The sequence below is a fragment of the Zeus faber genome (assembly GCF_960531495.2).
Source record: "Zeus faber genome assembly, chromosome: 14".
In the NCBI taxonomy this organism is placed as follows: domain Eukaryota; kingdom Metazoa; phylum Chordata; class Actinopteri; order Zeiformes; family Zeidae; genus Zeus; species Zeus faber.
Window position 1 is genome coordinate 9,135,732 of NC_137200.1, and position 24,880 is coordinate 9,160,611.

Genomic DNA, 24,880 nt, shown 5'->3' on the forward strand with positions numbered 1-24,880 from the left:
TCGGCCACCCTCGGCCTCCCTCGGCCTCCCTCGGCCTCCCTCGGCCTCCCTCGGCCCTCCCTCGGCCTCCCTCGGCCTCCCTCGTTCCTCCCTCGGCCTCCCTCGGCCTCCCTCGGCCCTCCCTCGGCCTCCCTCGGCCTCCCTCGGCCTCCCTCGGCCTCCCTCGGCCTCCCTCGGCCCTCCCTCGGCCTCCCTCGGCCTCCCTCGGCCTCCCTCGGCCCTCCCTCGGCCTCCCTCGGCCTCCCTCGGCCTCCCTCGGCCCTCCCTCGGCCTCCCTCGGCCCTCCCTCGGCCTCCCTCGGCCCTCCCTCGGCCTCCCTCGGCCTCCCTCGGCCTCCCTCGGCCTCCCTCGGCCCTCCCTCGGCCTCCCTCGGCCTCCCTCGGCCTCCCTCGGCCCTCCCTCGGCCCTCCCTCGGCCTCCCTCGGCCTCCCTCGTTCCTCCCTCGTTCCTCCCTCGGCCTCCCTCGGCCTCCCTCGGCCCTCCCTCGGCCTCCCTCGGCCTCCCTCGGCCCTCCCTCGTTCCTCTCCGGGTCCGGGCAGGCGGGGCGGTGACGTCACAGTCACGTGGTTAACCGAGCGTTCGCTACAAGCCCCGCCCCCATCGCGCTCTGGCGAGAAACGCCGAGCTGCGCGTTGGGCGTGAAAACGGCGTCGGCGCGTCCGCTCCGTAGCACCGAGTCTCCCGTCCCCGAAACGCCGCAGCGAGCCGCCCGCCCCCACCACGTCCCCCGCGCTAACGCCGCATGCGTCGCATAGTGCTAGTCGGTCTCTACCGCGAACGCGGCACCGGCGGAATCCCTCCCCGGAGATAACTCGGCTACCAAGCTAATGTTTACCGAGCGTTTTGGCTTTGAGTGGGCGTCGAGGGGTGTCTTCCGCTTGACCTTCCGATCTGCCTGATCGATGACGATAGAATCAGTCTCTCTCTAGTCACTTGACAAGAGCCGCCGGTGTCGGGCAGGGCTCTGGGTTAGCTGTCCCCGTCCCCGTCCCCGTCCCTGTGGCTGAGGATGCTGGGCCCTTGTTTCCAGGTAGCAAAGCACTGTCCTAGCAAGCGCCCAAGATCATCAGAGGACCAAAGGGTTAAGTACAGCAGAGTGCAGGTCTAGACTATAGGTAAGATTATTACTATTATTATTATTGTTATTGGAGTTTTTACACTCCGAATGCCCTTATTCATGTTGCTTAGTGCTGATCGATGATATGCCATGTGGGTTGCAAGTCTGCAGAGGTGAACCCCCAACACAGCAGCTGTTTACACAAAGTGGTACAACTTTAACGTCGTCATTGAAATAATGTTTTAATAGTCGTTGGGAATAACAGGCTATACCAGCTAAGTCAAGTCTGTTTGTATAACGCACATCTCAAGACGCATGCAAGCGCTTCACAATAAAATAAATAAATATAGAAGTAGCCACATTAAAAAAAAACATGCATACATCGACAGAGGTTAAACAAAGACCAATTTTTGTCGACAGAGACTTGGAGCAACTACCTTAAAGTCGCTGCCATCCTTTTGGTTTTCAGTCTAGGCCGAAGGACAACCAACAAACCTTGGTCAGAAAACCAACACAAAAAGCTGTTCTGGGAAAATATGGGACCTGTGATCCACCTGGTCAAAAGAACTACAACAGATATAAGACATGTATAGAAATTACAGATGCAAGGAAGATTTTAGATTTCATATTAAAATGGTCTGGTTGGAGGTTGAATCCAAAGTTTTATTCAACAAACCCAATTTTCTTTTTTATTGTTAGTCAGCATTTATTGTTTTAACTTGTAGCCAATGGCCGTTTCAGCACAGAGCTGATTTGTTAGTGATGGTATAACAAATCTTACTGTTTGTTTCTTTTGTTTTGTCTTTCAGACTTTTCAGTCAAGACTGTCCCGATTTTATTGTTTTAAAGAAAGTTTCCCTCCATGAAGTAAGCCGAACTGGCTGAAATGGATGAACAAAGTGTTGAGGTATGTATCATGCATGGATCTTGACAATTGGAGGCCAGCCGTGCCCTAATATGGACTTTGCTCGAACTTTGCATTCATCATTATTCATCACAGGCTTTTCAAACAAAAATATTTACCTACCATAAGGAGTGGTAGATTGGTGAGAGGATTCTCACACTGATCTGCAGCATTTGGCAATGCTTTACATTACAGGGAATCGTCAAGATTGAAGAGGTTATTTGTCGCATACATACATGCAGGGAAATGTAAAACTACTAAAATGTGCATAACAGACACTTGGCGCTCGCGCAGGCTGCCGCAAGGGGCAGGGCCGCAATTGCGATTCTGGGTTCTACAATTATATAATAGTATTAATTGTCTGTGTTTTATTAAATATACATTTCAATCCTCCTGAATGATACTTACCTTAACTTACCTCCAGTACATTGATATAGTAAATAAACAAACTGCACCAACATTCGATTCAACCTGGTCCAGATGGGCTTGGGATGACGTGGCAGGAGGAACACTCAGGACAGTTGGAACCTGACTTCCCTTCTCAACAAAAAAAAAACAGTAGTTTCAACACACACCCAAGTTTTTCCTCTCCATCTTCCACCATCCCTTTCTCCGCCTCTCTGCCCCACAATCTCCCTCCCTCCCTTCCCTGCGTGCCTTCTGATTCATTTCGTTTCAGTGTTGTGAATGTAGCCTGTTTTTGGTACGGATGGTAGCACGGGCTATGTTAATGCCATATACTATTTATCGATATAGGCCCTTTCTGCGTCAACAATTGCGGACTCAAAAAGAAGTAGACGGTGTAGGCGAAGTGCGCAATCCCAGTTTGGATGTAAAATAACACGCAAGAAATAAGCATCGCTGTAATGTTTTATAATTCTGAGCTAGTGATGGGAAAAGCAGTTATTTTTAGTGTACTGAATCATTAGAATCAGTCCATTAAAAATATTTGTTCACCGAAAATTGTTCATTACTTGACGGATGGGCTGATGAGAGTGACTAAGAAAGTGTCTCCGTTATGCAACGGTGCTTGTTTCGTTGAATAAGGAAAGAGTTAAATTTAAATATCTTAGATTTAAAATAAAAACCCACTTTTATTTTTTTGTTCTTTGTTCGTTCACACTGGTACACGAATCGCTGACTCTTTTGCAGGGATACACTGAGTACGAAAGATGGTGACCAGAGTGCAGTACTTTAAATCTTGCATTAAAAATGGCTGAAAGAAAAAGTCTCCTATTTATTTATTTGTAATGTCATGTTATGCGCTGTATTGTATTTTAGATTATGTATTGCCTTGTAATTTAATTTTACTACGTTTATCTCTTGCTGCTCCAATTTGCAGACTGCAGAATGATATATCTGTATTTGCTGTCTTGAACACACCATTGTTCTTTTGAACAAATCGTTCAGGAATGACAACTCTATTCTGAACGACTGCATTTTCCCTGCCGATCAGGGATGGCCATACAGTGGTTTCTAGTCCGTAGTGGGTCATTCATGATTTGTGATTCACCTTCACCTTTTGTCATGGAAACTGTGTCAACGGTGGCAAAGAACTATGTAGTTGATGACTTTGTGTTGCAGTCCTTAGGATCTTTTACAAAAATTTGAAAGGGTTTTAACTAATAATCGCACAGGCTTTCAGGGCCTCTGTCGAGTGCTCCAATGTTCTAAACTACTGTGGTTTGCTCTCCCTTCCTGTCGCTCCAGAGTATCGCAGAGGTTTTCCGCTGCTTCATCTGCATGGAGAAGCTGCGGGACGCACGCCTCTGTCCCCACTGCTCCAAACTCTGCTGCTTTAGCTGCATACGGGTGAGCTGGGATCCCAGCGTCGCTCTCGATTTATCGTTCGTTCAATTTACCAAATGTCACCTTTTGTAAAAGCCTTTTTCATTCAGCACATTTTCTATTGTCAAATTGATTTTGTGCCGCCTGCAGGTTTAGTACACAATGGGGGGGAAGAAAAGAGCTGAAAATGCGTGGGATATTCCTGTGGCTCTTGATTCACAGGCAAATGATCGATTCACAGTTGATTTGAGCACACACTTCCTCGCCACTAAACTGCGTGTTTGTCTCCTGCTCTCTCTTTCTCTCTGTGTTTGACAGCGATGGCTGACGGAACAAAGAGCCCAGTGTCCACACTGTCGGTAAGGCACCATCCACTGTTTGGACTGCGGTTTTTCCCCCCATTACCACTACTCAAGGCCTCCAAGGCAGGTGCACAACACTTGTCCAATAAACAAGGCAGCCTACCGATGTGCAGAGGGGGCGGCAGCAACTGCCATCTCTGGTGCCCGACAAAGTGACATTTTAGAGGCACTCCCTGCTACAATACCACATTGCCACACAACTTTTAAACAATAACTGATTCTTGGCACCAAAAGTTCAATATTTCAAGCAAGTCTACGTAGGAGTTTGTCAATATTTGTGGGGTAAGTGGTACAGGAAACGTTTCAGACTAATGACATAGTAATTCCAAAGTATGTAGTGTAGCGATGGGGAGCTGTGAATTGAGGGTGTTTTTTGCAAGGCGTTGAATGCATTGATGGGTCACGATTCACAGTGCCGGCAGTTTGGATTGTTACCATGTATAATGTGGACCATGACGGTTTAAAAGATTGCTTTAGTTGAAGTGGAGAAATGAAATGAGGTGGCACTCTCAACCTTTAGTCCCAACAAGTAGTGGAGTCCTGCAGTGTATATAGTTTGGGCATGTTGGAGCTGCTGGGACCGGTCTGACGGTGGAATAAAAGCGTGCTAAGCTGAAAGCAAGGAGAGGGGGTGAGTTCTTAAGTTTCCTCTTGGATCAGCATAGTTGAAGATGAGGTTGTCAGTTGTGTCCAGGCACAGCTACACTGAAGTGCAGTTTGCAAGGTTGAAGACTTTGTCTCGCACAAGGTCACTACACTTGCAGCCATAACCAAGTTCTTTGGTGTTTGGTGTAGTCGAAAGCAAGCGGATCGAGGCTAATTCGGGTCATGTCGGCAAAGAAAGTGGAACAATTGCAGTTTCCCACAGAATTAGATTCTATTTGTGGTGGTAGCTGACCGGAGGATGGGGGGGGGGGGTGTAAGAGTGACTGACTGAGAGTCAATGTATGGGAAACACTGAATTGTCTTTGTGCAGGAGGGATAGACTGTGACAGTATGAACTCAAGTCACAAACAAGTTGTAACGTATACTGTAGCCTTTGAAATTTGTTCCTCCTGGTTTTATAAACAAGTGGTTTGAAATTGCCATTGGCTTGGAACAGTTTTTTGAAGGTCTGTGCAGCTGCTGTTTGAATAACTGCAATATTTGTACAAACATGACACCCCCCGCCCCCCAGGGCTCCGTTGCAGCTGAGGGAGCTGGTGAACTGTCGCTGGGCAGAGGAGGTGACCCAGCAGCTAGACACGCTCCAGATGTGCAACCTCTCCAAGCACGAGGAGAACGACAAGGACAAGTAAGCTCTCTCCATACCACCCTTCCTCTGGAAACAGCACCATTCACTTTGACCATTATGTATGTGGCACTCCTCCTCTCCAAGATGGAGTAGGAGCCACATTGCGTTGGAATGAATTTCCTGAAGTACATTATGCAACTCCTGCAACAACGTCAACCACTGATTTTTTTTTAATTTATTTTTAAGTATAACGCGCCATTATAGGGGTTTAAAATATTCCACCTTCTCATAGGAACACACTGCCCATTCAAATATGACAATGTATATTTAATTCAGCCGCCTTAGTTGAAGTTGGTGCGTAATAGAGCAGCTGTGTTTTGAATAAACTAAACGGAACTGATGGGCACATGGACATGTTTTCCATCACTGTGACCCATTGCTAAAAAAAACAAAACTAAAGACAAATAACCTAGTATCAGGAGCACAGAACCTGGACCCCTGTGCAATGGAGGGGGGGTGGCATTGCCATGGCTTGTTCATCCTTCACCCATTCGCCACATCTGGATGGGTTGACATTTGATGCCCTCAAAACACTATTGCCCCATTAACATGTATTACGGGAGACGGAAAACCGAGAGTCATGTTAGTGGACGAGAGTATGACGGCAGGCTGGCAGGGGGCACCGGCAACTGTACACAGCATTCGCCGACAAAGTTAAAATATTTCAACTTTTTGCTTTCCTCCAGGACGGAATTACATTCGCATGTTACGTAGCTACTTTATAGACATGGAGAAAGCAAGGGGCCAATTCTACTGTATGTCTGCTGCAGCTTCCAGAGTTCTGCACTCCATTGACAGACCCAGTAGATGCCGTTTTCTCTGGAATATCGTACTTAAATGGTTTGAATAAAAAAACGTGGATTGATATAAAAGTTATTTTTTTTCTATTTAATTGCATGGAGGCTGTTTGGTGCTTGTAGCGAGGAAGCAGCTGGACGATTCGGACATGGTGGTCTCACGTGGCATGGTTGGTCCAGTGATAAAGTTGCAGCTCCATGTTATTACTTGTATAGTAATATAATTAAATCTGACTAATTATGAATAAAATAGGGGTTTCTATTGCCAGTGGAAACCAGGTGATCACTACCAGTAAACAGATCTCTATAGATGCGCTCTCTCTTGAAGCCGCATAACTATCCATATTGGTAAATAATCCGTTGTCAAACCTGCTTGAATGTGATTCTTTGTAGCCGGCTTGTGTAAAGGTAACCAACTGCACATACAACGGAGTTAATTAAAGGATCCTAGACTTAAACAAAGGTACACAAGGGGTACAAAAAGTGCATTTCTCCTTCACTGTCCATTTTGGAATTTATCATTAATTTAAGTTTGCAATAAATTGTTAATAGTAAGCTGCATTTTTATAGCTAAGATGCATTACTGAAATTATTATATATAATAATGGACACCGAATAATTTAGTTTAACATATTTTATTGCAGTCTTTGTACATCACCAGAGCAACATATTGTCACGCCTGTTTCGTTTTGCCGTCGTACCTCCCCTTTGCTCCGTTCAGAAAGCGCAGTTATCCCGTGCCGTTCAGGAAGTGCCTTTATCCCGTTCCATGTGAGCATGGCATTAATTTGTTACCAACTTTTGGGTATGACGAGGGGGATACCAGGAGTCACTGGGTCCAATAATTTCTCTGCATGGTCATGTAACCATGGTCTATGAGGTGCAGCTGACGATGTTCCTATATTCCAGCATGATCGTGTCCCTATAGGCGCTGCTATTTAAGAGTGGTTTCATGAAGACCAGGATGCTGTCAACCTCCCGCCATGGCCTTTCTATTCTGATCATCATTAAAATTTCATGGGGAGTTCTGGAATAAAGGGTGCACAGTAGATTTCCACCGTCCTTCATCCCGCAAAGAACTGGAGGCTTCTCTTGTTTAAGAACTGCAGTATCCCACTACTCAGCTTCAGGATGACACTCAAAGAAGGATTCCCATGTTTCTAAGGGCAAAGAGTGGCCCTTGGTATTTATGTATTGTCGGGCATTTTTGTTGTTTTGTCCACACCTCGTGTATATACCATCAAACATTGTTTTTTTTTGTCTGTAGATGAGAAATGCTTTGGTCTTTAGAATCTAAAGGTTATCTCACAATTTCTAGTTATTTTGTAATACATAGCCGGGTTTTAGAATAACGGCATCTGAAGCATGCAAGTCTGGTGCCTCAAGATTAAAGCACTTTAATTTTCTTTTAATGTGGTAAAATGTGTTGTTTAAATTCATTTTCATTTCTCAACAGTATAGCTATAGAGGCCTACATCATTTTATTTTAAAACTGCAAATGAGATATGTCTGGAAAATATTTAGAACTATTTCTACCCCATCACCCATGCACCTGAAGAGAACATTTCTTGGAAACTTGCATGATGTATTTAGAATATATGAATGAATGTATTTATGATACATTCATGTCCCCATGCTCTTCTAAGTCTTCTCCAATTGGTTTCTTGTCTCCAGGTGCGAGAACCACCACGAGAAGCTCAGTGTGTTCTGTTGGACCTGTAAGAAGTGCATCTGCCACCAGTGTGCTCTATGGGGCGGCATGGTAACTTTTTCCACACACTCCCACTGGGTTTCCTTGGAGTGAAATGAGGATTATTCGCTGTATGAAAACATTCAATATAACGGGGGCTTTCATTTGGAAAAACTCTGGTCTCAAAGACGGTTACACTCACCTTTAGTGCTGCGTGGTTTAAAGGCCACACATCCTTAAGTTTGTTCATGTTTTGGAATTATTCAATTCCATTGAAACCTACTCTAGAATAGGATTCTTCATTGAGGAGGGTGTGTGTCAACCCATTCTCAAACATGTCAGTGCACAAACTGGGCGATATTGCATTATATCATCTCGGTTGTTCTGATTACCAATATATTATTTTTGTCATTGAACATATAACCTGACATGGCCCTTTTTGTTTCAGTGAAGAATTGTGTTTTTTAAGAATTATTAACCTCCTTATTTTGATTTCATCAGCACGGCGGCCACACCTTCAAGCCCCTTGTGGAGATTTACGAGCAGCATGTGACCAAGGTGAACGAGGAGGTGGCCAAGCTCCGCCGGCGCCTCATGGAGCTCATCAGCCTAGTTCAAGAAGTTGTAAGGACCCACTTTCTTTATTGTTCATTTGTTATCTGGAATTCAACTTTTAATAACAGTGTAGTTTTGGATAATTCCTTATTTTTTTATAAATAAGAGGTGGATCATGTACAGCCAGTATGGTCTGTAAATGTTTTGCGCCATTGACTGTCTTCCTGTTCATCATCCCACTCGTTACGCGGCTATTTACCAAATAAGTTAATACATTGACACAGAATATTGAGCTGAAATAATTTTGCACCTAAAAAGAGCTTGCCGTAAGAAAACTACAGAGTTTCAGTGGAATGCAGGATTAAACAGAAATGGAAACAAAATATTGACTCTGCTATTACAGTTACAGTCTGTGTCCTTGACTGGATGTTCCTGCACATACAGATTTAATTATGGGTGTAACGGTACACGTATTCATGTTGAACCGTTCGGTATGAGGCATTCGGTTCGGTACGCATTACAAACTGAACGATTCGTTGGACTAATCCGTTCATGATAATACCATTTTTATTTTTAACATGAGTAAAATAAATCATAGCGTGTAACTGGCAATATTGCGACTTGTTGACGTCGTCAGGGATGGGCATGAATACTCAATTTCGCTCAACGTAGCATACTGTATAGAGTAGAGTGCACACAATTATGTTGGGGGGAAAACGATCGCATTACTTTAAATTATATAAGGTATAATCTAGTCACACACTGTTAATTAATTTTCAAATTTTCATTGAATTTCTTTGTCGTTTGTAAACCGCTGAGCTTACCGCAGCCGACACTTCCACAAAATTCCCCCCTTTAAATATTGTAAATTTTTTTAAAGATTTTTCTTATTGAAAATTGAGTGAATGCACAGGATCCAAATAAAAACACAATTGTTTGTGTTGTTTGTATTTGTTTATAAATACAATATTACATTTATTTTTTCTATAAGGAGCCCTTTTTGTTTTATACGCTGCTAAGACGACACCCCAGAACATGGGTCTAGGTATAGACCCATGTTCTGGAGCCATCATCATCTAGAGCCATCATTGTTCAAAGCCATAAAGAAACACATTTTATGATAGTTTTAGTAAATATAAATGTATTTGTTTTTATTCAGGGAAATTTATCTGGCATTTCTACTTTTTTTGCTATATTTAAAACGTACTGAACCGCGACACGAGTGTATCGAACCGAACCGTGAATTTTGTCAGCCGTTACACCCGTAGATAAATACTTATTTCTGTTATTTGGAAAGACTTGAGCTCAAATTGCTCCCATCCTGGCCTTTTCAGAGTTTGCCAATTCAACCATGGCAATGTTGTGCTTTTTTTTTTTTTTTTTTTTTTTTTTTTTTACGAGATAATGTTTGACCCTTATATCAGAATCATGCTCGCTAAGAGAGATGTGCATATTCTAATTTGAATCTTGAATCTAATTTAAAACAGTTGTTGAATTAGAAATCAAAGCGTTGAGCGAGGTTTAACACAGCACAAATTTTAATAATTGAAATATTATACTGTAATTTGGGAAATTGATACCGTATTAGAAAACTCTGGTGTACACCTTAATTTTCTCCATGGTTGACATTTGGGTGTATTATTTTAGTTTTAGTTAGTTTAGTTAGTTTTAGTTAGTAGATAGTTTTTTAAATTTAAATAGCTTTGTGTCCTGAATCCAATCTCACTTGTTCCCCGCATCACTATCGGTTAGGAGAGGAACGTGAAAGCAGTGAGGGGGGCGAAGGATGAGCGCGTGCGAGAAATCCGCAACGCTGTCGAGATGATGATCGCACGTCTGGACAACCAGTTGAAGAACAAGCTCATCACACTCATGGGTGAGCCAGCCCTGTGTTCAGCTGTCCTGCAACCATCCCCACCACCACCACGACTCGGTAGCAGGGACGATTCTACAGTTTGTTTTGTTTTTGATCTGACAGTTTGTTTTTCCATTCAATTGCCCACTCTGTAATCCATACAAAGTGGCTGACAGTATGTTCATATCCAAATCTGTCTAACCCGAACACTTTTGAGCCCATCTTCCATAAACTCTACTATGCTCTTCAAGTGGACAAAATGTCAGGAACACATTTGAGGGAAAATATTTTGAAGGTATAGTGTGTAACTGAGATGAGGTTCTTAATACACACCTGTCCCCAACAGGTCAGAATACCTCCCTGACTCAGGAGACGGAGCTGCTGGAGTCTCTGCTACAAGAGGTGGAGCACCAGGTGTGTACCTAGTTGCTTCACCCATCTGTTTAAAGGGGGATTTATAGGTGGTATTTTATAAAATATTTGTAAATACAGTTTAATACGGTTTCCAATATGATACCGTGACTGTCAAGATTGATTAGGGATTCTTTTGGGAGTCGCGAAATTCAAACGCGCAGTTTCTGAGATGCCTCCTTTTGACACGTTTCCGACAGCTCCATTCGTGCAGTAAGAGCGAGCTGATTTCCAAGAGCCCAGAGATCCTGCTCATGTTCCAGCAGGTCCACCGCAAACCCATGCAGTCCTTTGTCACCACGCCTGTCCCGCCGGACTTCACCAGGTAATGAAAGTGCACATTGTCCTCCCTCATCCGTCCAGTTTACGAGCAATCTTTGCAGTAACGCTTCCTTACCTCTGGGATGCCCTTTCTGCCCAAACGCCTGCAAAGATTTCATTTAAGCATTTCGATTTAAGTAGTAAGTTAAACTTGAAACTTGCCGTTCGACTGCTCCAAGAACATTTTTGAACCTTCATATGAGACTTGTCAATGAGTTTCAGAAAAAGGGTGGTTTTCTTTGCCCTTCCCAACATTCGGAATGGGCACAAACTGTTGAAGTACTTCTCCCCTTGTTAAGGTTAATTTCTGCCTGCTGGACGTTACTTCAACTTGGTTTCCATCATTTTTAACAAACAAATCAAGTTTGATGGATCTTACTACACAAGGATAAACTTTGACATTTTGATTGTACATAGTTTGACTGTTGTACTTTTTTTAATTTGCACTTTAGGAGGGTAGCAGTGGTTTTTAATCACTTTTTGTACATTGGCAGAGAGACGATCATCTAGGGTACACGCCTTGATTCTAACATCTGCCAACTATGTAACTTTGGTTTCTGATGTTGAGTTCACGACAGTCAGCTTCAACAAAGTAGAGGTAGTATGTCTATTCGTTTTGCCATCGTCTTTATAATCAGTCAGTGGTGTTTTCAAATGCAGGGCAAGCCACACTAGGTAATTAAAAGAAACTCCTCCCACCACCCAATTGGCTAACTGGTGCATTTTAAATGTATTCCATTTTATTTTGCAAGCTTTGAAATGCTAATATTCCCCCCGTCTCCCCTCAGTGAGCTGGTTCCAGCCTATGACTCGAGCACTTTCGTCCTGGCCAACTTCAGGTAAAGACTCTCAATTTCCATTTTTTTCAGGGCCTCTTTTGAGTGATGTGTTATTTGGGCCCCATTTACCTAGATCCTGGGCAGGTGTGGCTGCTCAAACCATACCATCCCCTCACCACAATTATATACCTAGTGCATTTTTCTTTTTAAGCCGATAGGCCTAAATCAGTATTTAAAAACATCTGTAAACATCTCAGGCACGTCAACTAACAAAACTCTGTCATTAACATCCCAACCATTTAAGTCAAAGCTATTGATAACAGCTAGAATTGTACACCAACAATTAACTATTAAGCAGCTGCTCAGTATCTTGTGACTACAGGTGTAAACTTCCAGAAATGTGAATTTGATTCTTAAATCAAATTTCTTAATTTCTCAGCACACATACAAACAAAATAAAGTTCAAAATGTAGTTTAAGTTTTATGCAATGTTGTGGGGATGTTCCGTTTTTGACCCTTAAAAATATAATTTAAATATTTGTAAAGCATTGTGTGCTTCTTCGGTGGATTCATGTCATTGCATTGACTCAAGACGTCCTTCGCTGCATCTGCATTCTTTGTTTTTGGGCATAGCACCCTCAGGCAGAGGGCGGACCCTGTTTACAGCCCCCCACTCCAGATTTCTGGACTCTGCTGGCGGTTAAAAGTCTATCCGGTAAGTCTGTTGCTTGGTCCAAAATGGCATTCTATTTACTACGTCAAATCAGTGCTAGGTATTTCCAAAACTATAGTATGGGGTGGCGGGGGATACCTGGATGCGAACATTGCATACTACAGTGGCAAGCATATCCCAGTATGCATTGTGATGGCAAATTCTTTCTTTGCCCCCTTTCTCCCCAGTGCTGCATGATGTCACAGAAATACAAAACCACTACTACTAGTGGCTCATGGTTTGCTATTGTTTTTCCTTCAGGATGGGAACGGCGTGGTCCGTGGCAACTATCTTTCTGTGTTCTTGGAACTTTCTGCTGGACTCCCTGAAACATCAAAGTACGTTCACGGCCTATGTGTGGCACTCATTTATTTATGGGGTTTATTTTTTTAAGATTTAAGTCTTTCACTGTGCGCTTTCTCATGCTCTGGGGTACAGGTATGAGTACCGTGTGGAGATGGTCCACCAGGCCTCCAGTGACCCTGCCAAGAACATCATTCGGGAGTTCGCCTCGGACTTCGAGGTGGGAGAGTGCTGGGGCTACAACCGCTTCTTCAGGCTGGATCTGCTGGCCAGCGAAGGCTACCTCAACATGCAGACCGACGCCCTGGTCCTTCGGTGTGTGCAGACGGGCAGCGCCCAACTGGTTATTTCACTTTTGATTCTTGACCAAGGTTTGCTTAAGCCAGTTTGTGACGTGTCTGGGTGATTTCAGGTTCCAGGTACGCTCTCCCACCTTCTTCCAGAAGTGCAGAGATCAGTACTGGTACATCAGTCAGCTGGAGTCTGCTCAGTCCAGCTACATTCAGCAGATCAACAACCTCAAAGAGGTGTGTGGGTGTGGGGGTGTGTGTGGGGGTGTGTGTGGGGGTGTGTGTGTGTGTGTGTGTGTGTGTGTGTGTGTGTGTGTGTGTGTGTGTGTGTGTGTGTGTGTGTGTGTGTGTGTGTGTGTGTGTGTGTGTGTGTGTGTGTGTGTGTGTGAGATTTTGACACAACTAAGCTCCCTTTAGTTTGACTGGGTTTTGTGTCTTTGTCCTGTGGTCTTCCAGAGGCTGGCCATCGAGTTGTTTCGCTTGCAGACATCTCGCAGCTCCTCCCCTCCCGACACAAGGCCGGGAGCAGGGCCCCTGGCCTCTGAACGAGAGCCTTGCTCTGGGAAGTGCGAGGACAGCCATCAGACCTCTTCAGCTGAGGCCGAAGAGGAAGACAAGACTCATCACGACGACTCGAATGTGAGATTTTGCACAGCCATCATTTTATCTAGTCCTTTTTACACCCCGCCCCCCCAACTACTGTGACTTTTTCTTCACAGGAGCTTTCTGACGGGGACCTGGAAGTGGACTGTCTGACCGAGGAGGACGTGAACCCCCTGGACCGCAGCAGCACCTCAGCGAGCTCCATCGCCACCAGCAACACGGAGGAGAACGACATCGACGAGGAGACCATGTGAGTAGAGGATGCTGTTCACCCAGGCGCCATCTCTGTAATGGTCCAGGCGAGTACATCTGTGTTTAACAAGACTAGACTTCCACTTTGAGTGGGGCGAGAGTTCCTCTTTATCTAGAATTCTGCCGATGTTTCATATTTAGATGTACCAATGAAATGTGAAAACAGAGTGTTAAATGTTCCATAGAACACTGTAGTCACTTATTTCAGTTGTGGCTGATAATTCAGTATAATGGAATATTTTTCAGCTTTATCATATTGTCCTGAATAAACCCAAGCGAGTGGGGAGGTATGACTCACAATTTGTCGCAATGTGTCTGAATTATTAATCCCCAATTACAGATGCAATGAATGTCGGACCGTGGCATTTTGCGATAGGGCTTCATAGTGAATGTTGAAAATTCAGATCAGTTGGGTCAGTGAAGAAGAAGCTTTTGCGTTTGTAGCGTCTGACTCATAAGCCAACTTTCTATTGTTTGTATTACAATCAATAAAAACAATAGTAATGACTGCTTTATATACAGGTTCAAAATCTGCAAACATGTTTTGATATCACAAGGTTTTCACAAACCCTCATGAGCTGCTATTATTGCGAGTTGTGTGAATCTTTCCAGTTTCCAGTTCCCAAATATCTTCCCAATAGTCTCAATAATCAACATCAAAAAACATTGTATTTCACAGGAACATTTATTATCGACTAATTAAACAATCATACATATATATATATATATATATATATAGATCTCATATCTTTCTGTCCGATATTGTTTGCTTTACCGCTACCCCTTCATTTAGGGAGTCTGTGAATAGCCAGGCTATAGAGAAACTGGAAACTCAAAGTGAATCTCACCCACCCGCCCACCTAAAGCGCCCACCACCACTTTTATGGGAGAGTCCACTTTAATATGCGAGCAGTGGAGAGGGGGAGTCGGGGGGGCTGTTGAACCGATGTAGTGGCACGATCTCCCATCCTGCTCTGTGGAAGCTGTTGTCCCATCCCGCCCACTTCCCTCAGCCTCAGGCCGATGAGACAGCCGTGAGTCATCCCTCCACTCTGCTCTGCCATGTGCAAAAAAAAAAAGAAAAGTGGAGCAGCTCATCACAGACCTAAGAATGTAATGCCAAGAGCGAGACCAAACACTTAAGATACTAAGGAAAAGTTAACAATTGATATTGCAATTGTCGCCAGTGGCGGAAACCAGATAATCACTCATTACGTCATGATGAACATCGCATCAGGCTGTCGAGAGCTACTGCCCTTTTTGCTGTGTTTCCCCAACTTGCTGCGTCGTGCCGTGCTTCTGTTTTTTTCGGGAGTTGGGGGCGGCAAGCACCAATAGTACACTTGGGTCTGTATTTATCAAACCTCTGAGAATAGCTACGAGGAATTGCGGTGAAAGTGACGAGAAGTGGGGCAGGAAAATGTGTCTCAGAGCTTCCTCGAGAGGGAAGGGACATCTTGGGTTTACAAAATGGAAATATTAATGACTTATTTTGTTTTTTTTGGGTTTTTTTTGAAGAACATATGCATTCTCATCTTGTCTGTGCCTGAATGCAAAGCCTGGAAAAATTAGTAAATTGTGAAATGCACGAAAACTTGATGTCGTCGCATAACGGGGTTCCCCCACCGAGCAAGCATTCTCAAACTTGTTTTCTCTGCGGTGGATCCACAGAGAAGGGTTTTCAAAGAATGTCTCTGACAAGGATGTTTTGACAGTGAGTGTTTAGGGCTTGATTATTCGCACCTCTCTGTATCAGCTCCGACTGGCGCGATCATTGGGTTTTACTTGGTGATTAATTGTCATGCAAGTGATTTGTTGATTGTGATAAACATGTAATATGTCCATTGTGTACCACCATCAAATTCTAAGCGTATAATCGATACCAAGCTGTTAGAGAAGAGCAATCTGTTATTATTTTTGTATAAAGTGATCACGCGCCACTCAAATAATTGCAGTCAGCAGATTATGTAAGCTCCAGTGTCAGACTGTTTTTATTTTCCATTATTTCAGTTTGAAAAGCATCAGTGTATAATCTTTTTATTTTCTAAAGGTCGGGTGAAAACGATGTGGAATTTGGCAGCATCCTGGAGACGGAAGAAGGAGAGCTTCCCGAAGAGATGGCGGGGGCCGCAGGTAAATGATGGACGTCTCTGTCCATCTCCCCTTTCTCCCTCAGTGGATGTCTCCCTTGCTTTTTCCTATCTGTCTTTCCCTCCCCATCCTCCTTCATGAATTCACCTCCTGCTTTTGAACGCTCTGCTTTTTATAGTCTGTACATTCTGCCCTCTTTCCCTTCTATTCCAGCGTCTAATTGTGATGGTGTGTGTGTGGGGTGGGGGGGGGGGGGGATGGGGGGCTGCGGTGAGTCATCGTTGGTGCAGTTCTCCCCTTTTTATGGAACGACTAGTGTGTGTGTGTGTGTGTTTTAAGTACAGCTTGTGTGTGTGTTTTAAGTACAGCTTGTGTGTGTGTGTGTGTTAAGTACAGCTTGTGTGTATGTGTGTGTTAAGTACAGCTTGTGTGTGTCAAAGCAAGAGTCTCTTTTAGTACAGCTGGAGGTCAAGCCACATCTCAGCACAGCACTACGACCGGACATCGGTACTAGTGTTCGTTTCGGAGACTATTCCCAACTACAAAATAATCGGAAACTAATAGCTTGTATATAAAATGTCACTTTCTGATTTCATCATTATATGCTGATGATCTAATGGTCTCGGAGTGATGCTCTGTGTTGGAGAGTACTTTGCTCAGCAGTGAAAATTCTCTGTTAATGTATCCCCCTGCCCCCCCTTTTCTCGAGTTAAATTCAGCTGATGCCTGGCCAGCTCTGCTTCTCCTATAGGTGAGACAGGCGGCCGCCTCAGGCGCCAACCTGTTTTGCGCACCTGTCTCCCTCTCTAACAGCAATGTCAATGCCAGCACGACTGCTCGACTTGAATAATCTCAGTTGACTGACAGGTTTTCCGAACGATGATTTGACTCATCGACTTTCTGGGGGCAGCCCTAAACGGCGTACCGCGGTATCAAGCAACCACAGTTCTGAACCATAAGCCTTTCTCTATACTACCATGCCCACAGTATAAATGTATTTGCAAAATTGAAGATGTAAACTTTAATTCACCCTCACTTTATGTTGGCCACCCGGTAGCAGACGGCCAAATGTTGTAATAATCCATCCAATGAGTGGTTTCCCCTAAGCTGTTTACACTTGCTCCCATGCACGCGCAAGTAATGTAATGCAATGCACAGTTTCGTAAAATAGTGGCGTAAAGCGGTTCTGCGTCTTATTTCTGCCTCTCCTGTGAATTTGTGAGCCCCTACAAGCGCCTCCCCCTGCTGCGGTGTCAGGTTTTACTGTATTGTTTTGTTTTTTTTCAATAAAGTATTTATTAATTTAACTCGAGAAAACGATGGGGGAAAATATATACCGCGGTACCGTACTGTGAAATTTCATACTGTTACATTACGTAAGCAGTAGATCCGTAGATAGCATTTTGGGTCGTACCTTTATGAAGACCCATCAAAACCACATCTCTTTCCCGACGCAGGTGGTTCAAACCCCCAGATGTGCTCCTTACACCGAAGTGTGGCAGCGGCTGCCAGCACGGACAGCAGCAGCCTCCTGGAGATCGACCCGGTCATCCTGATTCGGCTGCTGGACTTGAAGGAGCGCAGCAGCATGGAGACGCTATGGGGGCTGCAGCCGCGGCCACCGGTCTCGCTGCTCCACGACCAAGGTAGAGTATCATCGCCAACATACATGGAGTATGAAAGACGCTGATGAACCAAAGTGGTTGTCCCATTTCCTCTGATGCTTCTGAGGAGAATTGCTCAATTTGAAACGATTGAGGCAGTATCCCAGTGGTCAAATCCTCTGCGGGGGAGTTTGTTTGTATTGCGCTCTCCGCCTTCAGATGTATATCATTTCATAGCTACAAGCATTGAAACTAATACACGTTGACCTATATACACATACTTTATTAATAACAAGGGCTCCTATTAAAGTTTTGTTTTCCACGCTGCGCCAGTTTGTAAAAGTATCCATTGACAAGACATACTTTTGGGTTAGGGTTATACTTTGGACTCCCTGGTCTTTTATGAAATATATCTATTTGAAGATAAGAAATGGCATTTTTATAGAATTGGCCTATTTTAAGTCATAATGGAAAATGAATGTCTACATTAAACAAATGTTAAGAAGTGTATCAGATTGCATCGTATCGCACCGAATTGTTCAGTATTAAAATGTGTTGTCTGTGAATCGTATTGTAGGAGAGATGCACGCCTGAATTTTTCCATACAGACGAAGGCTGAGGCAAAAATGCCAGATTTTACTCTGGTGTGTCTACCAGTATTCCTCTTTAGTTTAAAACAAAATGGATTTCAAGAATAGCTAAAGTAATGCAAAGCACAGTTGGATGAAAGAAAACATTTATAAACATTGTATTGACAGGCTCTTCATTGTCAATTAAGCTGTAAGCGCTAAAATAAAATGGAAGGCTTTCAATATGTTGACAAGGACAAGAAGAGAAAAACGTTTTGTGGTGTTTCACCAAAACATGTGGGCACATCTTGATGAAGCCGTACATCTGAGACAGTTTATTCAGTTGCCCTCATTTCTTAATTGTGGCTGCTCCACGTCTGACCTTTTAACTGCAGGTTAACAGCTTAGAGGTGTCAAAGCAATGGCAATTAAAGTCCGGTCCCCTCACATGACTACCTAAACTCCTTTGTCGTTCCCCTCTCCCTGGCTCCAGCCCACGTCCACTTGGCTCCCAGTTCCAGGAAGGAGAAGGAGCGACGGCCCCAGGCAGTGCGGCTCTCAGCCGCAGACTCTGGCGTCTTGGTCCGCCTCAAAGCCCAGATGGCCGAGGTGCGCAGTAAGATGTCCGACGTCAAAAGTCAGGTGCTCGAGGCGCAGGCGGCCGGAGACTCCCGAGCGATGTCGGGGATCTACGGCGCAGAAGGCGGGCCCCCGCACCACCCCGATTCAGAGCTGGTGGCCAGCCGTAAAGTGGCGAGCCAGCTGGAGATGCTGGGGAAAGGTTCTGGAGCGGCAGCGCACAGCAGACACTGTCGACCCGGTGAGGACTGATGCAAACGACTCTGACCAGTGCTGAGAAATCTCGAGCTTCTATTTTATTAAAGGACGGGTTTGCCAATTTCGCCAATTCTAATAATATTTTATATATAATTTATAACAACTGTTCAGAGAACAACCTCACTGAACGCTTTACTATTGAGAAGCTTGTTTCTTACTTCTCACTGTAATTAAATGCAATCCAGCAGGGCAAACGTTTAAGCCTTGAAAAAACAAAACCAAAAAATAAAAAAAAATTGTCACCTTTTTCGAAAACAAGATGCTTGCATGTATTATACAGAATTTTTTTTTTTTTTCCATTTTTCCTCTTCAGGGCTCTTGAGGGTTTCAATCCTATGGCACTTGTGCAAAATAGCTCTTTTGTCTACAATCCCCACTGACATACAGTAAGGGACTAGAAGCAGGAAGTTACGCCAGTTCTACTTGGCAACCTACTGTAGCCTACTACTGTTATTTAAAACCTAAAAAACTACACTAAAACACTTTTACTTTAATGCAAGTTTCCCAGTTTCAAAAAGAAGGGTACTACTATTCTAATGTTTAAGGGTCTGCGCCATTTGGCTGATTCAAGCACCGTAAGAAACTGAAGCAGGGCGCTTAGTTTCTCAAGAGCAAAGTGAGGTGCTCTGAACAGTTGGAAATGATGGGAGACAACTTTTTATGAGAGCAAACGTATCATTTTGAAGAGCTGGTGTTGTAGGCGTTATACAATACTGGTACAGAGAGCAGTTAAATATGGAGGCGCGGGCAACAAATCCATGAAATACGGATGGTGAGATTGTAGCCTCTGTTGTCTGATAACCAACAAACCTTGATCAGAGAAAGGGGTGAGGAAAAAGCTGCAACAGTTGACCAGTAAACTTAGATTAAGCACCTATTTGAATGAACTGGGTTCTACTGTCTTTTTTTTTTTTTTTTTTTTTTTCCCCTCTGTTATCACCCAGCTCCGGTATATTTTAAATAACTGAGCTTCTCTCTTATTGAACATGTGAGAACATTTAATGACATGAGAACATTTGTCTCCAGCCAAAAAGTCTCTGTCCCCGGTGCTGGAAGGCAGCAGCTCGGCGCTTCTCAGGAGCAGGAGGAGCAGCGCAGAGGGTTTGGACAAGGAGCTGCGAGGAAGGGGCCCGAGCAGCGCGGTACCGGAGGCGGCGGAGCTCGGCCTCTGCCCCAGAGAGAGTCTCACTGGGTCCAACGGTCAGTAGGTCCACCCTCCGCTCTGGTGGTGGAGCGTCTAACGTCTGGGGCCTTTTTAGAGCTCTTCCTTTGTCTTAAAGGTGCAATTAGTCATGTTTTATTGACCATGATATAGAGGCCGGAGGTTTGCAAAGATTAGTATGCCATTCTGTTGCATCATCTTTCTTTCCATCAAGGCTTATTATTTTTAATTTTTTCCCCTTTCGCCCTCAGATGGAAGGCAGGCAGACGGCACCCACAGTTCTCTGCCGTCCCTGGGGAGCTGCTCCTCAGAGAAAGCCTCTACCTCCAAGCATCCGCCAGCCCCAGAGCAGCAGCAGGAGGAGGAACAGCAGCAGCAGCAGCTGTACGGGCCCTCGGGAACCCGGGCCGACCTGTACTGCCTGGTGGGGACCAACTCCAAGAGCTGCAGTACAAGGACCCTCGGGTGCGAATTGAACAGATTCAACACACTGGAAGGAAGGATTTAGTGCCAAACGTTGGTTCGTGTGGTCTCTGCCTGCAGAAACCAATCCTACATTTGAGTGAGGGATCAAGTAATAATTTCCTCCACTGTACATTGTTATACACAAGGAATTTGTGATGTGAAGATCGGCGCGTTTCTCTACAATTGGCAATGAGCGTAATTCATTTTTTCTTTTTTTAACCGACTGAAAAATAATAATAATAAATACAAACACAAAAAGTCCAAAATGTACAGCAAATCAAAGAATGAAAGAATTTCAGAGCGTTGAGTTTGAGCTTTCAAGCTCTGCAATGTTTATGCTGTGGCGGCTGTATAATCCTGTATTTGTTTCCTTCTTTGTTTTTTTTCTCTTTCTCTGTTCTGCTTCTACCTCCAGGGCGGGGGTTTTGATGGACAGCTCTTTGGAGTGCGACCTGGAATCCACGGGGAGCCTCCTCTCCCTGCAAGAGGGACCCTCGGCTCTCCTGCATGAAGGTCCGTCACCCGCCCAGAGTCATTCCTCAACACTTGTGTTCTCAATCACTTGTGAGATGTCTCGTCTTGCCACTAAGTTGTCCGACATCTTGTTGGTCCTTTTAAAAAAGAAAAAAAAAGAAGTTTTTATTATATTTGGATAAAAATGCATAGACATTGCACAGGAAGTGCTTACCAAGCGCCGACCAAAGGGGAAAAGGGAAGTGTGAGCAGCACGGCAACGTTGGGATTTTGAAAGTGGCGTATATTCTGTACGTGACCCTTCATGCATCTAGGTGGTTAAACAACCCCAAGGTATATCGGAGAAGAAAACCGCCAAACTGTCTCGGTTTTGGAAAAAGCTGGACGATCCGATTGGGCGGTTTGTTATCTGGGGAGAAACCTGGTGGGGAATGACGCCAGAACCTCGCTGCTCCATACCGATCTGCGCGACGCTTCTTTTCCTGCGTGTTTGCTCTCTGTAGGCCAGACGCTGTCGCTGGACCTGCTGCCGTCCATGAGCAGCGACAGCGACGTGGACTGTGACACGGAGAACGAGGACGACAGCGCCAACGATCACTACCACACCCGAGCCATGCCATGTACAGGTGAGAGGGGGGTCTGCTACACGCAGAGCTAAATTCCTCTTCCTTCCCTTTGGTGACGCATTCCGGTGAGGTAATGGTAAAAGGGTCCGATTTTTGAATCACTTTAATTTTTAATTTGCTTACTTTGTAAACTGTACATGAACACGACGTCTAGCGCCGTATCGGCTGTCTCTTTGTTACCTTGTTGCCTGGGTTGATTCATTGTTTGGGGGTCATACGACAAGTCGATAACCCAGGCAGCACCCTCACATTTCAGTGAACTTGTTAGAAGTTCCTAGAAGGTTTCTTGAGGATAGGGCTGAACGATTAATCAAATTCAAGCCAACATCGCAATTTAACAGAAAGCAATGTTCAAATCACAAAGGCTGTGATTTCAAAAAAATAATAGTAATAATATATATATATATATATATATATAACGCTGTTGGTCTCCCTCTCCAATGGAACTGAAGATGCATGTGTCAGCGATGGGGTGGCCTCAATCGGCGCGCCAGAACAGTGTTTTTTTGTTTTGTTTTTTTATTAAAAAATTTTACGTCTCCTTATGGAACAGACAAAGTGCGTATGGAACGAAACCGTGCTTAATGGGGACACTTTCCCCATCAATCTCTTCCCGCTTAATTAAGTGATTGTTTTAACCGAACCCCTGCGTTCCACGACATGTTATTCATATCAACTCGTGCATCAATTCATGCCACTTCATCATAACACGTAGGCCAAGTCTACAGGAAAGAGCAGTTAATAAGTGTTGTGTTGGTCATACAATAGAATGATTTCTTGCTTGTGTTTAGTGAATAATACATAAGATTGCATGATTGCATACTAAATCACAATATTGGTCGAAAGAATCGCAACTAGATTCTTTCCCCGAATCGTTCAGCCCCAGTTGAGGAGTTGTTCCGTGTTCCTCTTCCTCCCCGCAGAGGAGCAGCTCCCGCCCGATGACCACGGCTACACCGCCGCCAAGCCCACAGAGAGCTGATGCTTCCACTCCCATGTCCTCACCCCAAAACCTGGCAACCCCAGTGCCCGACCCCCTGTGGACAGAGAACGACTGGTCATTTTCACGACACGTAGATGTTGCCGCACATGAGCAGGTGACGCATGTGCAAACCTTTTGCAGGGCGGGCGGGGTAGGTCATGTGGCATTGAAGATGAGCCACTCGGATGAACTTGTTTTATTTGTTTTTTTATTTTAACGTGTGAGAAAGGAGGCTACGGCATATTAATGCTGGTCCAGCCATATAAATGAATAAATGCACTTTTTTTGTGTGTGTGTCACTACTGAATGTGGATATTTCATGAAAATTGAAATGTCGTTACGTGGCGTTACGGTCTTAACGCCTCAACTTGAAGGGGCTGGGTGAGGCGTGTCCCCGAACCAGGTCCTGTCCTTCGAAATCACCACACACAACGCTATTTAGGTGCTCGGAGCAAATTCGGTTCGAAGATAACTTCATTTTTCTTAGTTGAAGTGCTGGGCTGCATCCCACAGTTGATCTAGTGTTGTGTCGTCGTCACCGAGACACAAAGGAAAACGCCGACGACGTACGGACTCGTCGCTCATCAGCGTGAATTGGATGCTTCTCCCGTTGGAGTCTGTGCCGCAGAAACCTAAGCGCTGCTGTTAAAAGCTCTGATCCCAGGTCACTCATCACTCCCGACTCCTTTAGTGACGATTCTCCTACATGAGAATCTTCTGTGTTCTCTGTGGCGGCATTGTTTTCCCTGTTTCTTCGGCATTGAAATTTTGGAGATTTTTTTCGTTTTGCTCAGTTTGCTTGATCTGTCTGAATAAAGACAATTTTTTTCATATGTGGACCATTTGCTTGTACTTTTTAATTATATATATATATATAAATATATATATATTAGACTTTTTTTCATGTTTTGACCAAGAAGTGAAATACATTCGCATTACTGTATAAAAACACTCACTGGTTTACATTGTAAATATTGGTTGTAATTCACACACTGCATATGAACTGAGAAGGCATTATTTCAACTTGGCAAATTGGGGTGTTTTTTTTTTTTTGTTTTTGTGCGTGTGCCTGAAACTGCATGGCTTTGTTAGCTTCATTCAGAGAGGTGGTTAGAGGCAGCGGTGCGTTTCTATGAGAATCAGCTTTTTTTTTTTTTTTTTTTTTATTAAGGCTGGTTGTGTATTCCTAGGACACATCCTTATAGGGTGATAATGTATTCATGTTTGTCTGTATCTAATCTGTCTCTTGAAGGAAATTTAATTTAATCAAATCCACTGTCGTTCATCCCATCTCCTGTGGTGGCCTGCGCTTTTTTACAAGTTGCTTTTGTTTTATGTTCTCTCAGAATGCAGTGTAATTTGTTGGTCTCATTTATTTTGTGTATATTTTTATTTATGTAACTCTATCTTCAAAAAGCAAAATAAAATTTGTTTTTGTGAACTGGTCTTTTTGTGTGTGTGTGTATTTTCATGCACAATGACATATGAAGTAGGTGTTTCCATCATTATAGGCATGTTTGCGGAAGGCCTTTCTGCATGGAATGGTTGTAATTTAGCGTTTCAAACGGGGGAACAGAGCTAAATATTGTCTTGGACTGTTTTGGCTTGTCACATTAGACCATTTAACCGCAGCGAGGGAAGCAGCTCAGTGCTGTTGTGTCACACTGCGGATCGCATCTTGGGTCAGTTCTGTTACCTCACACACCAAACGGAGCTGTGCGCTCATCGCCTCGAGCTGAATGTAGGCCAAACTACTGTGTGGCCTTTTATTTTTTTATTATTGAACCTCCCCTGATAGTAATACAACATGAATAATTGAATAGTATGCTGTGATGTCAGAATTATAACTTCATAGTGTATTGTCTTTGCTTGAAGCCACTACCCAAGTGGAAATGTGTGTGTGTGTGTGTGTGTGTGAGATTGGAGGTTAGTATGGGTTTCCTTTGACAAAATAACTAATTTGTACCGTAACCAATTGAATGTAATCTCTTTTGACCTCTCTCAATCGCCTCCTGCTCGATCTCGTCTTCACCCTCACCACCTCCTCCCTGTTCTCCCCGCCCAATCGCATCCTCTTCCGCCCACTCAGCATCCTCA

The 24,880-nt window shown here is 44.2% G+C and overlaps 1 protein-coding gene across 1 annotated transcript; it reads left to right on the top strand.

The window, feature by feature from the left end:
- The first annotated feature begins 768 nt into the window (after positions 1-768).
- Positions 769-24,228, top strand: trim37 (tripartite motif containing 37). The gene is made up of 25 exons (XM_080013273.1): positions 769-1,115; positions 1,867-1,964; positions 3,672-3,773; positions 4,068-4,108; positions 5,289-5,405; positions 7,877-7,964; positions 8,394-8,516; positions 10,200-10,323; positions 10,649-10,716; positions 10,914-11,038; positions 11,823-11,873; positions 12,447-12,528; positions 12,787-12,863; positions 12,964-13,143; positions 13,241-13,355; positions 13,575-13,757; positions 13,838-13,971; positions 16,024-16,106; positions 17,522-17,710; positions 18,731-19,057; positions 20,101-20,274; positions 20,488-20,701; positions 21,117-21,214; positions 21,679-21,801; positions 22,725-24,228. Exons 2-25 carry the CDS (start codon positions 1,944-1,946, stop codon positions 22,781-22,783), a joined length of 2,898 nt encoding a protein of 965 aa, XP_079869399.1. The 5' UTR covers positions 769-1,115; positions 1,867-1,943; the 3' UTR covers positions 22,784-24,228.
- The last annotated feature ends 652 nt before the right edge of the window (positions 24,229-24,880 follow it).

Excerpts from the sequence above, each read along its gene's own strand:
- trim37 (XM_080013273.1), top strand. The coding sequence starts at position 1,944 with ATGGATGAACAAAGTGTTGAG. Across the intron at positions 4,109-5,288 it reads GCCCAGTGTCCACACTGTCG|GGCTCCGTTGCAGCTGAGGG; the intron begins GTAAGGCACCAT and ends CCCGCCCCCCAG. Across the intron at positions 5,406-7,876 it reads GAGGAGAACGACAAGGACAA|GTGCGAGAACCACCACGAGA; the intron begins GTAAGCTCTCTC and ends TCTTGTCTCCAG.